At 40.8% G+C, this 15734-nt stretch overlaps 1 protein-coding gene across 1 annotated transcript; it reads left to right on the forward strand.

The window, feature by feature from the left end:
* Positions 1–1004: 1004 nt before the first annotated feature.
* slc27a2 (solute carrier family 27 member 2) lies at positions 1005–15134 on the forward strand. The gene is made up of 10 exons (XM_033635407.2): positions 1005–1613; positions 6234–6443; positions 10799–10957; positions 11073–11197; positions 11288–11482; positions 12526–12616; positions 13367–13565; positions 13647–13744; positions 13838–13968; positions 14697–15134. The coding sequence occupies exons 1-10, from the start codon at positions 1136–1138 to the stop codon at positions 14871–14873; spliced, it is 1863 nt and encodes a 620-aa protein (XP_033491298.1). The 5' UTR covers positions 1005–1135; the 3' UTR covers positions 14874–15134.
* Positions 15135–15734: the final 600 nt, after the last annotated feature.

Below are 15734 nucleotides of genomic sequence, written 5' to 3' on the forward strand. Positions count from 1 at the left end.
CACTAACATTGTCACATATATACACAGTTGCCTATATGCTAATTTTTATCTGTACATGGGCAGGAAACAGAGGACAAAGAACATTTCTTTGCTAAAAGCCACTATCATATATAAAACACAATTACAAAATAGAACATATTCATGACACAACAGCTACAACAACAACAACACAGCTACAACACTAAGATATAACAAGATGTTCACATTTATTATTTTTGGATTTTGCAATTGTGATTGTGAGTGATATTTTTATAATACTCTAACATTTTGTAGACTTAACATTTAACTGAGTTATTGAAATATATATACATTTGTCATGAAAATAAGCAGCAGTTGCAGCTCTGCCCCACACAGAGGCAACAGGGAGCCTCACTACTTGATCCTTCTGACGTGTGTGTGTGTGTGTGTGTGTGTGTGTGTGTGTGTGTGTGTGTGTGTGTGTGTGTGTTGTAGTCACGCCCCTCCTCATAAATCACTTGACAAATAGAGCTCAGTTTAAGAAGCTCACGCCCACTACTTGCTCAGATGCGGGTAAACATGTGCAGAGCTGCTGCGGTGCTTTATGACTGTTGTTAATAATAAACATTGGTGGATAAATATCAGTCTTCTCTCTGCTACTGCCACTCTACAAGCTTTTAATATGAACAATTAGCAGAAAATAAACTGCAGTGAACAGTCATTACCTCGAGGTGTCGCAGCTGTAGATGAGTCAGTGTGTGTGTGTGTGTGTGTGTGTGTGAGAGAGAGAGAGAGAGAGAGAGAGAGAGAGAGAGAGAGAGAGAGAGAGAGAGAGAGAGAGTCTGCATGTTCGTCAGGTTTACTCACTTCTGTCTTTGTTTAGCAAGATCAGGTTTTGCAGCACGACAGGCGAGAAAAACAACATGGGGATGTGATAAATATGGATTGAAATAGGTACAAGTAAATTGAGATTAGATGTGGAAACACCCGGGCTGGAAAGTGGAAAACAATCCTGAAATGAAGGAGGGGTCAGCGGGCCTGAGCTGAGCAGTGAGTACCTCCCCGGACTGAGCTGAGTGGGTGAACTTTGTCACAAATCGCTCAGAGCTGCATAACATCCACCTCTGCCTCAGGGACAGATGCCTCCTGTGTAGTATAGTGTAGTGCGCTCTGCAACATGTACATCTGGTTCACAGTGTTAGCCGGACTGGCGATCCTGTCCTTCTCCTTCCTCAGGACGTTTTTCCCATATTTAGGAGAGGACTGCGCGTACATCCTGACGAGCGTCAAACTCGGCTACAGGCTCTTAAAATACAAGAAGGGCAAACCTTTCTACAGCGTCTTGGACCACTTCTTGGATGCAGTAAAGAGGCATCCCAGTAGGATCTTTGTGCACTTTGAAGGGAGACAATACACGTATGGAGAGGTGGACAGACAGAGCAACAAGGTGGCCCGGGCGCTGCAGGCTGCAGCCGGGCTGAAGGAGGGAGACACGGTCGCCTTGTTTTTGGCCAACGAGCCCAGCTACATATGGACCTGGCTCGGGTTGGCAAAGCTGGGATGCCCGGCTGCTCTGCTCAACTTTAACATCAGGTCCAAGTCTCTGCTGCACTGTTTCTCCTGCTGCGGGGCCAAAGTGATCATCGCGTCTCCAGGTGAGTTCAGAGAGGTGTTATTGTGTAACGTGTTGTTGCACATGTGCCAGGGGCGCAGGGGAGAGGAGTGAGGGTCTGCAGCTCCCTGTCCACCATTCATCTGTAGGCTAGGCATGCAAAAACGTGCACGTGTAGAAAATACAGCCAAAATAAATTCGAAGATAAAACACTGTGGAGCAGAGGTTAGAAACCAAAAATGGCTTATGAGGATACCACCCCTATTAAATAACAACAATCATATATAAAAAGAAAAAAATCAAAACAAAGATAACTTGATTGAATAAGAGTTCCAGACTACCACATCACATACCTGGACCAACACTGTAATCAATCAATCACAGACCTCTGACATCATCAGTGTGCTGCTCCTGTGCTTCTGTAAAAATTGCTTTGTGCTTCTTCTGAGCTAAGCTAAGCTAGTTTTCCAATTTGAAATTAGTATAATTGAACGAAATCCTCAGTAACATTTAACAAACGCCCACTGCAGGGTTAGTTAGTTAGCTTTCTAATGAGGTAACAAGTACGAAGTTAAGCTTGCCAGTAGGCTAGAATATCAGCAAGTTAGCTTGCTAACTAGGAAGGCTATGCTAACAAGTAAGCTTGTGAACTGGCTAGAATATTAGTGAGTTGGCTTGCTAACGAGGAATGCTATGCTAACATGTAAGCTTGTGAACTGGCTAGAATATTAGTGAGTTGACTTGGTAATGGTGAAGGCTATGCTAACAAGTAAGTTTGTGAATAAACTAGAATATTAGTGAGTTGGCTTGCTAATGAGGAAGGCTATACTAACAAGTAAGCTTGTGAACTGGCTAGAATATTAGTGAGTTGGCTTGCTAACGAGGAAGGCTATACTAACAAGTGAGCTTGTGAACTGGCGTGTAAATAAGCTAGAATATTGTTCACTAACGAAGAGTGTGGATATTATATTTTTTTCAGTAGCAAATGCCTCTGATAAACATAATTTACCTCCTATTTTATTGCCTATTAAAAACTTTTTTTGCTAGATTTTGCATTTACTTAAGTAATATGCATATGCACAATTTCGAGTTATTTTTACTCCACTTGAGCATTTATGTTTTATGCTGTTTTAGTCTTCTACATTTCTGAGGTTCCAAGATTTATTTTAAAGGTGTAGCTACAGTTTTTTGTTTTTAAAATAAAAATTTAAAACTAACATATAAAATTCCAAAAATACAACACATAGTTAAAGATTAAACCAGTAGTCCCTGTACACTTTGACCTTGTCTTGTTGGGACCCCTTGTAACTAGTGATGCACGATAATATCGGCACACAGGAGCTGTGTCCCAATTCAGGGTCTGCATCCTTCGAAGGGCGAATTTGAAGGCCACTTACATCACAACGCTGCGCGAAGGCTGTCCCAATTCGTCCAAATCCGAAGGCTCCTCCAAATGCACCCTCCTTTTCCCTGCATTTGGAGGATGCACTGCGACTATCTTTCGCGGCCTACCATATCCCGAGGTTCTTTGCGCGCCTTTGTTCAACCCGGATCTTTTTGACAATGGCAGCAAGCTCAAGCAGCGGCACCGGCACCGAATACACTTTCAAATGTAAGTAACGGATTTTTACTTAACACCAGATGTTCAAGGGGCCTTAAAACCTCTAAATGGCTGTTAAAATACGTGACGTTAGTAATGCTAACGTGTCTACAGGTCCTTAAAAAGTCTTAACTTGACTTAAATTCAGATTCGTTTGGTCTTAAATATTTTCAGTCACACTACTGTGAAAATGTCTGCAGCCTGACAGACCTAATGACTACAGTCATTGGACAGACTGAAGAATTGAAATAATAAATAGTATTTATGACAGCGATGAGATTTTGTTTTCTTTTTACTTAAACTCTTTACTCTTTAACTTAAAGTCACCCAATTGTTGTCATTTTTCCTTACTGTTCATTTTGAACTGACAGTGTGTTTTCTTGGAAAGAGTACGTATGTGTCACACACACACACACACACACACATACACATATGTATGCATGTATGTGTGTATACACACATATATACATATATGTTTGTGTAATATGTATTTCCTTTCCGGGATTTGGCTTAAATTTGGTTTAGAAAGGTCTTAAAAAGTCTTAACTTTAACTTGGTTATATCTGTAGAAACCCTGGGCATGTCCTCAGTATCGGCCAATACTGGCTTTAAAGTATAATACCTGAATTGGCCAACATGCTGATAATATCGGTACGTCATCGGTATTGTCCAATATTGGCTCTAAAATTAACTGTCAAAACTGACTAACATGCTTTTTCTTAATTTGCACAATGAATGAATATTACATACATTGAAAAGTATTGTATTCATGTCTCCATCTGCTCATCTCCTGATAAGAGTATGCATAAAAGAGAGTCAAGGATCACTAAAATTAGGTAGGGAATATATCAATATTGGTATCTGTTATCGGTCAAATGATTTGTTACATATAGGCATATTGGATATTGGCAAAAAAATCCAATATCGTGCATCCCTACTTGTAACATTTCAGATGTCTGTGAGTTAACACATCATCCAAAGAGACAATACAACCCTGAACTTCTCACATGATTTCATCTGTTCAAGGCTCAAAGAGGTAAAACTGTCTAATAAAAAATACATTCTAAACTACCAACAGTATATAAAGTAATTAAAACTAGCTCCACCTAGTGCAGCTCCAGTAGTTAAATGCTTCGCACACATCGTTGCATCAGTATTAACAATCTGCTGATGAAATACATAATATTAAATCAGTCACAGGAGACATTTTTCTGCAAAATGAGTCTAGAGTATACTTTTTGAATTGATGTGATAATAATATGTCAGCCACAGTACATTTTGCCAGCAATACTTAAATACTTGCCATTTTGGAATTTTAAATATAGAACTTTAACCTCTAATCAGATATGTTGACACTGTTTTATCAGTACTTTTACTGAAGCAAAGGATTGGAATATTTCCTCCAATACTGTCAGCTTTAGACTTTCAGAAAACACAAAATTCCTGGTGGATTTTGGTTACTGAAACGCATTCCTCTGACAGCTGTATTTACCTAGCAGGTAATGATTGTTTAGCAGTTACATTCAAAGTGTTTGGTAAGTTAAGACCATGATCTGTTGCTGTCAAAATGAAATGAACTTTCGCCCCCAACTGATGGCCGTTCCTCCCACTGTCTGTGCACTTTACAATAACACAGTCACTTTCAGGTGCAGAACAAACACCGGACCGCGCATGGTAGTTTCTTTATTCTGTCTTAAGCCTCAGAAACCAACCAGTCCTGTTGTTCTGTAGCACTGTTCTGCTCTGTATTTGACTGCAACATATACTAAGCATGTGCATCATGTTGACGCACTATAATATGTGTTTAAGACTAAATTTTGATGCAGGGTTTCAAGAAATGTTGCACACAAACACTCCATGAGAACTCCTTAATAATGTCCATGTAGGACTGTTGTGCTGCGATGTAAAACTGAAACAAATCTGAGTTTGTCTTCCACCACTACAACATTAACACTTTTAAAGGTCCACTGTGTAGGATTTAGGGGGATTTGTGTCGGCCACCGTAGTTCGCAGCCCCTCCATGATGAGCCATTGATTTTTAACATTAAAAACTGCTTTATTCAGTGTTTTTACCAGTTTAAATCAGTGGGTCCATTTGTTTTGGAGAGGAGGAGACCTCTGTGAAGAATTAGGCTCCTGGGACAAACCTCCTGAACAATGGACGCCAAGTTAATTCCAAGTGGGAGTTCAGGACTGTCACATGGGAGAAGTTGCAGCTGGTTGAAATCTACAATCCACTATATACGACTAAATTCTACACACTGCTCCTTTAACGTTCACACCAAATAGCAGGCCACATATGGGTAGTAATTGTAGGTCTGTGAAGATAACAACTCTGGCAGCACTAATCAGCCTATATTACACATTTTACACATTTACATATATACACATTTTATCACCAATAAAGGCTGTTAATTATCAGCTTGTTTTAGTCCGCACTGGAGGTGAGACGTACAGACAAAATTAACACTATAACAACTGAAATACATGTTTACTGCGTTCATATGACTACTTTGTGTTTTAGGAAACCAACACTTAAATCAGACTGTCTTGGTATAAAAGCTTCGTCACAGTATCATCAAGACAAAAGACAACTGATAACACATCCGGTCCTAATTTCCACAGAATCACCAAGACTTGTTCTCTTAGACAACATCAAAGTTACCACATCATATGAATTCATATTTTTAATTTCTGTTGATTCCAACCAAACTCTGTTTCATTAGCCATTCAGCCAGGACAATGTAAGAGTCATACAACTTAGTAAAATTTATAAGGAACAAAAGTTAAATCACTTTTCCCCTCCTGGTTTCACCCAGTGTGCTGTACTTTCAGTCCTGATGTCTGACTGCATTTCAGGCCCAACTTGTTTCTCTGCTCCCCCGTTCTGTTGCTAGAGTTTCACCCCAGAGAAATGCAAACATGTAGGCTGAATCTCCTGCACCATGTGCTCGTGCCCCAGTGGAATGTGAGGTAACAGGATACGAGCCTACATGTGCTGCATTGCGCAACACAGGGCTGTGACATACTGTGTAGAGCTTGAATGCCTCTATGTGTCTGCAGAGCTGCAGGATGCCGTGGAGGAGGTTTTACCGACGCTGAGAGAGCAGGGCATCACCGTGTACCTCCTGTCAGAGACCTGCAGCATCCAGGGCATCCACGCTTTGTCGGACAAGATCTCCCAGGCCTCAGATCAGCCGCTGTCCCGTGACCTCAGAGCCAACATCAACATCAGGAGCACAGCGCTGTACATCTACACGTCGGGCACCACAGGTTCACCAAACTCATCTGAAACACCTAAAAATAATGCAACTGAAATAACTCAAAATGTTTTTGTTGAAACTGTTTTAGAGGCATGTTGACTCAATTTTATTTCATTTTGGAAGCTGAAGTTTGTGTTGCTGTTGAACTATGTCTGCTGAGATGTTTCTAATATTTTATCCACACATTTATACCAATGAGGTTTGATTCTTCTTGGGTAGTTGGGAGATGATATTTGCTATCTATACAGTGAGAACTTTAACTCTGCCTTAGACTCATAGTCCTGTGAAGTGTTCAGATCTGTGAAATGGTAAGATTTTGACTAGCATCTCCATTGTTTGATATTTTTTACTGCGATTACACAGGAGAAAAGACTTCATTCAGTATTTCTAACGCAGATGTGTTGGAGAGGAGCTCAGTATCTTCCCACACACAATTTCTGCATTCAATGCATTTATTGAATCAGTACATTACACACTCTGACTCCCTCTGTAGGGACCGAAACATTAGTTGATGTAGTGATTATGTTATTTTGGTAATTCTGCAGATGTTAAAGTGACATTCCTGAAAAAATGACTTGAAATGTGGCTGTAGAGAGTTTACAACAAACAGTGGTCACTGTCAGCATGGAGGAAAACTACAATGAATTTGTCTGCTTGTGAAATCTGCAGGGTTGTAAACATTATCATATTATGACCTTTGAACATTAATGGAAAAAGACAGTTCTGGTCAACTACAAACCATGAACCAGCCAGAAACATGGACAGCTATAAAGCGGCAGCCATCAATGTGAGAATCCACAAAAATACTAAATCACAGAGCACAAGTTGAAGGAGCTGATGGATCCCATTTCAGTGGAGTTGTATTTTGTATAATGCTATGTGTCAGACAAAATGATTGCTTGATTGACTGATTGATTTACAGCTTTTTTACACACCCTGCTGATAAGGAGCAACATTAGTGTTCTTTAGCTGCTCCACTACATTCACCAGCTGTTTGGTAACTCTGTCTGCTGTTTGGTGCACAGCAGGTAGTGTTTAGTGGGTTTATCAGAGTTTCTTTTGCTGACAAGATGCTGATAACAGAGCTTCAGGGCATAAAACCAAAACAATGAGCTGAATGATGCTTACAAAAAATAGAGGAGATCTGCAGAGTTTGTTGATAATTCTCTGTAGGATGTCCTACAAGTGACTCTCACATGTTACACATAGTAATTTGTTGGGATGGGAATCTCTTGGCACCTAACAATTTGATTCGTAGGGCTACAATATGAGTATGAAACGATTATCAATGCATCTTGATGCATCAAAAATTTGTATTTCTATATATGATTTATTTTTTATCACTGTGTGACTACTATGGGTGGGGAAAAAGGCGATACAACATAGCATCGGGATATTTTTGATTGGCAATATCATATTGTCACATGGACACCAAGTATACATTTTTTATCACATAAATTATTAATGTGACAAAAACAAATTAAACTTTTGGTAGCCAACCAGAACAAAATAATCAGTTGCCTTCTCAGTCTACTAGATACATTTTGCTGCAGTAAAAATCACTGAAGTGAGATGAACAGACTCAAAACTTATCTTATTAGATAAAATAAATGTTGACAGTTTTCCTTACTTGCCTCTTTAAAATCATTGCGTATTTGTAATGATCCATAAATAAAATAAACAGATGAATTCACTTTCATTGTCTTTTATTAATACAGTGTGACTCTTGTCCTGGGGTCCGTTTCACAAAGCAGGTTTAGTGAAAACTCAGAGTCTGTTAACCCTGAAATGAGGGAAACTCTGAGTTTTCCGTTTCAAAAAGGGAGGTAACTCAAACCAGAGAAAGAGGAGTAACTCTAGCCTGTTTCAGAGAGAGAGGTAACTTAAGCTCTCGGTCAGTTACCGTAGTAACAGACTCTACGAACCTAACCTGGTCGGGACCAGGTTTTTGTCAATGAACCTCGAGTTTCTCTCTGTCTCCGCCCTCTTTCAGAGCCACACACTCCATTTGATTTCCTCATTCATTCAGTCAGCAGGCGAGTTTTGGCGTAGCCTAGTTCTGCCGTCTGTCATTTTAAAAAATCAGAGACAGTATATTAGAAGTCCATTAGGCACAGTAGGTGGCGACTTTTTTCACTGACATGGCATGTCCTTTTGATAACGATCCCGTGGATGAAGGTGCAGCATTACTGCGCAGAGAATTAAATATTCGTCGGGAGATGGTTATCAGACCACGCATAGATGTTTTAGCATTTCCACACAATTATCTTTTTGAGCGGTACCGTTTCACGTCACAGTCCATCATCTACATACACAACCTAATCCGTCCTTACATTTGCAACATTACCAATCGTAGTCATGCTCTCACATCCCAGCAGATATTATGTGTTGCGCTGCGTTTCTTTGCAAATGGAAGTTTTTTGTACAATGTCGGAGATGCTGAGCACTTGAGTAAGGCAACTGTATGCAGGGCAGTCAGAAAAGTGTGCTCGTTTTACGGGCATCTGCCTTCTTTCTGTTCGCTGAGTAGAAGTCTGTGTTAGTTTAAATAGGCTTAATTATTTAACAGAACATGATATAGATGAGAAGATATTTATGTGTGTGAAAACAGCATTATGTTGGGGATACAACATCTGCACAGTCAAACAGCCACTTGTAATATTTACTTTACAATGTAAAACATGATCAAAATGAAGTACCCCCATGAGATTATGCCGAGGTCTTACCTGTTTGAACAATGTTTTTATATTTCATCTTAAGCTGCTGCCAAGTGCGCTTCTCCCCTGAGGGATTGCACCTAAATGAAATAAATTAATAGGCTACCATTCAAGCAGTTTTCCCCTGTAATATTATTGTGATTGCAAAGGACTACATTTAGACTTACGCATTGACCAATGCAAGCAATGTTCTCTCACACCGTCTACCTCTCTTTTGCAGCTGCAGCGGTGTTGCACTTCTTTTTGAAAACGTGTGCAAACTCACCGTATGAGCGCATTAAGATTTCTAATTCTAGTGGGGTGAAAAACGCAGCCCTCCTCTTCCCCGTTGCCATGGTGACTCGTCGAATCGGGGCTCCATTGATGCTGGCTTTTTATAGTTGTGGTGCACGCACTTAACTCCAGGTGAAACTACTCTGAGTTGATTAAACTGATTCAAATCAGCTGTTTTGGAACCGGAAACTCAGAGTTTCCTATCTCAGAGTAGATCAACTCAGAGTTCAGGATTAGACTCAGAGTTTGTTGAACCTGCTTTGTGAAACGGACCCCAGGTCTCTCTTACCTTTCATTGTATACAAACTAAAATGCTTCCATACACTGGCTTTTAAAGGAGCAGCGTGTAAGATTTAGGGGGATTCAGTGGCATCTAGCGGTAATGATTGCAGGTTGCAACCAGCTGAAACTTCTCACAGTTACAATCCCTTCAGTCTTTATTGCTCAGGAGGTTTTATACCCGTAGCCGAATTATCCGTAGAGGTTACTTCCCCTCCGAAATAAACGGACCAGGTGATTTAAACCAGTAAAACTACTGAGGAAAGCAAATTTCACGTCATAAAAATTAGTGTTTTTCCAATGCTCTTGACGATGTGAAAACACAAATGGCTCAGTCTAATGGTAAATGCTGCCTTTCAAGTTTTCCGACAACTCAAAGCGCTTTTTACACTACGAGTCACATCCCACCCAGTAGAGTCAGTGTTTGGTTTGTCCATTCTGGGCTACTGTAGAAACATGACAGTCCACCAAGTCATCTTTGGAGACAAGGGCCTGCTTCCTGTGTAGATAAAAACAGCTCATATTGAGATAATGAAAACACGGCGATTCTTTTATTCAGGTGATTATACACTAAAGAAAACATACTTAATAGAGTATATTCCATTCTTGCCCAATGTATCCCCTAAATCATACGCACTGGACCTTCAAGCCAGGGAGTGCTGGCAGTATCATATCCTTCTGTGGTTGTTCAGGCTCAGGCATCCTTACCAAAACTCAAGTAAAAGCCTAGCTAAGAACGTCAACATGATGCACATGTTAACGTCTGTTATGTTTCATTATTTTATTGGTTCAACCGTAGGGACGTAGAGCCAAGGCGATCATTATGTCAAGAAATGGGTTTTAAATTTCTGATTATTGACTTGTCTGCATTGAGACAATCTTTTAAGAGAGAATCACGATCTATCTAGCAGATTTTTTCATTGCATTGTTTATATAAAAATATTAAATAGAGCAGCTTTAAAGAAAGATTCTCTGAATGGACACGAGAGAAGTGAATCACACTGCAGGGTTGAGAAGAAAGCACACATACCTAATATTAACTGTACCTGCTGTGTTCGAGAACCTGACATGATTTATGTGTCTTTAACCTTGGAAGGTTTGCCTAAAGCAGCAGTCGTCACCCATGAGAGGGTTTGGGCCGCCTCCTTCCTCCAGGTGGTATGTGGCATCACATCAGAGGACATCTTCTACATCAACCTGCCTCTCTATCACAGTGCAGGCTTCCTCATTGGGATGGTTGGGTCCATCGAGAGAGGTAATAATCCTCTTAATCCTCAAAGTATTCACACACCTGGTTTGGGCACTTTGAGAAGTTGCTGTGTGAGTTAACACACTGAGATACATGCCTTGTTATGTGGTGGTAATTTCAGGTAATACCATTGTTCTGAAGAGAAAGTTCTCTGCCTCTCAGTTCTGGGACGACTGCAGGAAGTACAATGTCACAGTGATGCAGTACATCGGTGAAACAATGCGCTACCTCTGCAACTCACCCAAGGTAAAATCTCATCTTCCTGTTTAATTAATGAAGTATTGTTCTGATGAGAGATGTGAAGCTTTGACTCTGAGTCTGTCTCACTCTGCGCAGAAAGACAATGAGAAGAACCACAAAGTGAGGGTTGCCATCGGCAACGGAGTCCGGACAGACATTTGGTCAGAGTTTCTGAATCGCTTCGGGGACATTCAAGTCAGAGAGTTGTACGCTGCCACAGAGGGAAACATCGGCTTCATCAATTACACGTCCAAAGTCGGTGTAGTCGGGCGAGTCAATTTGGTCCACAGGGTGAGTAAAGGAACACGTCCACTGTTTTTAGCCATGCTAGCATCACTGCTGCACTCCAGACTGAAATATCTACATTTAACAATTGGATGGGTCATTATGAAAATTGGTGCAGACATTCTTGGCCCCCAGAGGATGAATCCTAATGACTTTGGTGACACTGACTTTTCCTCTTGCGCCACCATGAAGTTGGCATTTTTGCTTTTGGGTGGAATGTCTCAACAAATATTGGTCGGATTACTATGAGATTTATTGCAGACAATTTATGTTCCCCCAAATGAATTGTATTTATGTTGGTGATTTTTTAACTTTTCCCTAGTGCCACCATCTCATGGTCCAAATCTGTCGGTTTACAGTCGACAAAATCCTCGAAATTAATGTCAATTGCATCAGCTGCAGCTGTACTTTCCTGCTACCTATAGCAAATGTTAGCACAGGCTAAACTAATGTGGTAACAATTATGGCTGACATTAGCAATTAGCTAATTATTAGCCTCTTTGCCACATTTCAACTTCATGGTTTGACCTGGCATGACTCAGTTTTGGTACCCCTTCAGAGTAAGAGGGATTCTCAGCTGATTGCCATAGCAATGCAACGAAAAACTGCATGTTCAGCATAGTTTTGCAGACTGCCATTTTTCAAAATCTGGCTCAAGCAAATAAAAAATTGCAGATGCTATTGACAGTAGCTTAGCTATTTAGAAGGACAGGCGTGTGCAGGATATCCTGTGTCGTGCTAGTGTTAATTGTCTCTGACCAATCAGTGGTCTGCAGTGTTTCAACTTCACCTTGTAGCATCAGTTCAGCTCACTTGGAACCTCAACTGAGGTGATACCAAAAACAGCATCAGGTACTATCCACACCTTGAGCTAATGGGAAACCAAAAAGAGTGAGTCGAATTGAGTAGAGCCGTGTCGTACCATGCAGTGAAATGCAGCATTAGTCTTATTCAAGCAGCAAAGCTAAACTTCCTCGTTCCTTGTAGGTTGTTAAATTATTCACGAACAACACTTCTTTTAATGGTGAACTTTTTCTTTTTCTATCTAGTATTTCTTCCCGTACACTTTGATCAAGTTTGACATTGAGAAGGAAGAGCCAGTCAGGAACGCAGAGGGTCTGTGCATCAAGGCAGAAAGAGGTGAGTCAATGACAATAATATTCTCATATTATTCTGAATGTGACAGTATTCTGATTTTGATACAGGTCATGCAAACATCATCTTCTGTTTAGATATTCCTCTTTGGAAATGTATACAGCACATTCGGAATATACGTCTCAACTGGGATTTTTACCACAGTTTGCGACACACTGCCTCTTGCCTGTTTATGGTCAGCTCTGTGCATTGTACGCAGACCGACAGTTTGCAAGGCAGGGGTAGAGATGCACGCCCAAAATAAAAGCCAGCATATATGGTTGGAAGAAAAACACACCTACTTTTAAACATTATGAAAGACTTGGATATTATCAGGTTTTTGGATATGACCTTTTTAAGGTGGTTGAAGGAATGACAGAGGAAGGCTAGGCAATAGAATTGCATGTTGACGTTGAAAGAAGTAAAATGACCCAAGCAGCTATGTCCATGCCACATGGTAAACGACATGTTAGGACACGTTAATTGGAGTATGCAGTACCTGTGTTTTATTAATTCTCTTACCTCATTAGTTGTCTTCAGTGCTAAAAACTATTATTAATCAGACGACTAAAACGAAAACTAATTGACCATTGTATTTTTATGAAGCAGAAATACTAACTGTTCCAGCTGCTCAAATGTGAAAATGTGTTGCTTCTATCTGTATTATACCTTCAACATGATTGGGATTTGGAGTGTTTGCTGGTTTCGGGTCTGAGGGAACCTGTGATGGACATTTTTCCTGCATCTCTGCGTCAGGTGAGACGGGTCTTTTGGTGGGAAAGATCACTCAGAGGTCTCCGTTCGTTGGCTACGCTGGCAACAAGCAGCAAACTGAGAAGAAGAGGCTGCGTGACGTGTTGAAAAAAGGCGACCTGTACTTCAACAGTGGAGATTTGCTTCTGATTGATCACATGAGCTTTGTGTACTTTCAGGATCGAGTTGGCGACACTTTCAGGCAAGTAGTGACTCTTTTTGTGTTGATCTGTTAAGTTTGGTGTTTTCTTAATTTTGTGTCTGTTGCTTGTTGCTGTTGCAGGTGGAAAGGAGAGAACGTTGCCACATCAGAGGTTGGAGACATTCTCACAATGGCTCATTGTATTTTGGAGGCAAATGTCTACGGTGTTAAAGTGGAAGGTAAAAACACTGGTGATGTCAGAAGCAGTCCTGTTTAAGCGTTAAACTGTATTCTGTGCTTTGTAATATTTTCTGTATGTATCGTCTGATAAGGTCACGAGGGGCGGATCGGCATGGCAGCTGTCACTTTGAAAGAAGGAGAAGATTTTGACTGTTCGGACACCTACAAGCAGGTCGTCAACTACCTCCCAGTGTACGCAAGACCTCGATTCATTAGAATTCAGGTAAAAGAAATAACAATAATTTGTTTTGCACTTTTATCTTATTTCACGCACATGCAGCCTTGTGGCAGGTGGAACATGGACGGGGGTATTATTTCCGCCTCTCTTTGATCTTCTGTGACTTTGACTGAAACTCATTTGTATGTTGCTAAACCTCTTTGCTCAGTTCAGGTCGACCCTCTAAAACCAGACTGATTACGTAAGATTTTAATTAGTTTTACAAGCAGAGGCAGGTGTAGACTTTCCTGCTTTGCGACACAAGCTGCCCGACCTTTTTGGTGGAGGTTGTGGGGCTTTATGCAGCTTGTGAGGAACTAGTCGAGCTTCTGGCTTGATTGTGTTGCCCCACTTCTGAAACCAAATCTAAACCTGTGTTGACACTTATTTGGATAAGTCCGGATATCTGCTGGTGTCAACTACAGATCTACTTTTCCCCAAATTTCTAATGTGTAACCTGGCTATGTGGAACTGACTGGGGTCATTTAATGTGGCTCAACATGAGGCTGTGGCGTCACAAATGGAGTCAGCTGCCTGTGTAAATGTAGCGGAAACACTGACACATAAGGACACTGATGGAGAAACAAATGTGGATCTGTGACATCCTGCCGTTACTCGATCCACTTATTAAGATCAGTATCTGCGCTGCATCCTCAGTGTGTTGTTCCTCTGTCTTTAAAACACAAGTTGGTACAAAAAAATCTCTATAAAATCCTCAATGTGTGTTTTTGTAGCCCTGCCTGGAGATGACGGGGACCTTCAAGATGAAGAAAGTGAAGTTGGTGGAGGAGGGATTCAACCCAGCTCACATCAAAGATCCTTTATACTTCTTAGATACAGAGAAGAAGACGTATGTGCCCCTGACCGAGGACATCTACGGAGCGATCGCTCGTAGGGAAATCAAACTCTAACACATAATAAGTAGTCAGCGTTGAAGCAGATGACTCGTTCGGTTACAAAGATGTAACATCTCATTCATGGACCTCTTCTAACAATCAACTAATCTCAGGGACAGACTGACTTTGAAACATTACAGACTGCTTTTTTATTAACACAACTACTGTGCATCTGCAGTTCTTGTAAATGTATGCCATAATGCTGACGGTATGTGATGTACAGGTTTGTCTTACTGCCACTGTTAATTACGTAATTAAACTCTGGATGTCTTTTTCCCCCGACTCTGAATTTATGACCGACCAGATAAAAAGTATTTTTAAAAAGTTAAATGTCAGACCAAAAAACGAACTTTAGATATCAAACTTTAAAGACCCCCTCATGTCACACATTGGTACAACCTGCTGTGTTTATCAGTGAACCTTTGGACTGATGTTACATACAGCCAGTCTGTGCATTATCAGCTTGTGTGCACTAACATCAGATACTGCTGGACTGCAGCTTTATCATGTCACAGAAGCGACGCAGTGTTTGGGTCTTTAGGTTGTTCTCCCCCCCAGTTTATCTGCTGTTCATCTACAAGCCTCCGTCATGTTCTCTTGCAGCCGTGTTTGTGGACAGAGCGACTCTCTGACTCGAGAGGCGAGGTGATTGACCCACACAAGCCCCGACATGAACTGATACTCAGTCTTTGTCACAAGCTCAGTCACATGGAAGAAAAAATGTTGAAATAAGCTGGTTTCATTAAGACGAGAAAGAGAAAGTTAAGACATTTTAATGTGATTTGAACTGTTTTTCTTGTTACTTCCCTTAAAAGTTTGGCTTTTCATAACCAGGCTGACAGCCAAAAAGTCCCCTCATGAGTGTGATGTGTTAAC

This window comes from Epinephelus lanceolatus, chromosome 5 (assembly GCF_041903045.1).
Source record: "Epinephelus lanceolatus isolate andai-2023 chromosome 5, ASM4190304v1, whole genome shotgun sequence".
In the NCBI taxonomy this organism is placed as follows: Eukaryota; Metazoa; Chordata; class Actinopteri; order Perciformes; family Serranidae; genus Epinephelus; species Epinephelus lanceolatus.

Coding starts and splice junctions, on each gene's coding strand:
- slc27a2 (XM_033635407.2), top strand. CDS start 1,136: ATGTACATCTGGTTCACAGTGTTAGCCGGACTGGCGATCCTGTCCTTC. Junction 1,614..6,233: donor AGTGATCATCGCGTCTCCAG/GTGAGTTCAGAG, acceptor ATGTGTCTGCAG/AGCTGCAGGATGCCGTGGAG. Junction 10,958..11,072: donor GGTTGGGTCCATCGAGAGAG/GTAATAATCCTC, acceptor TGGTAATTTCAG/GTAATACCATTGTTCTGAAG.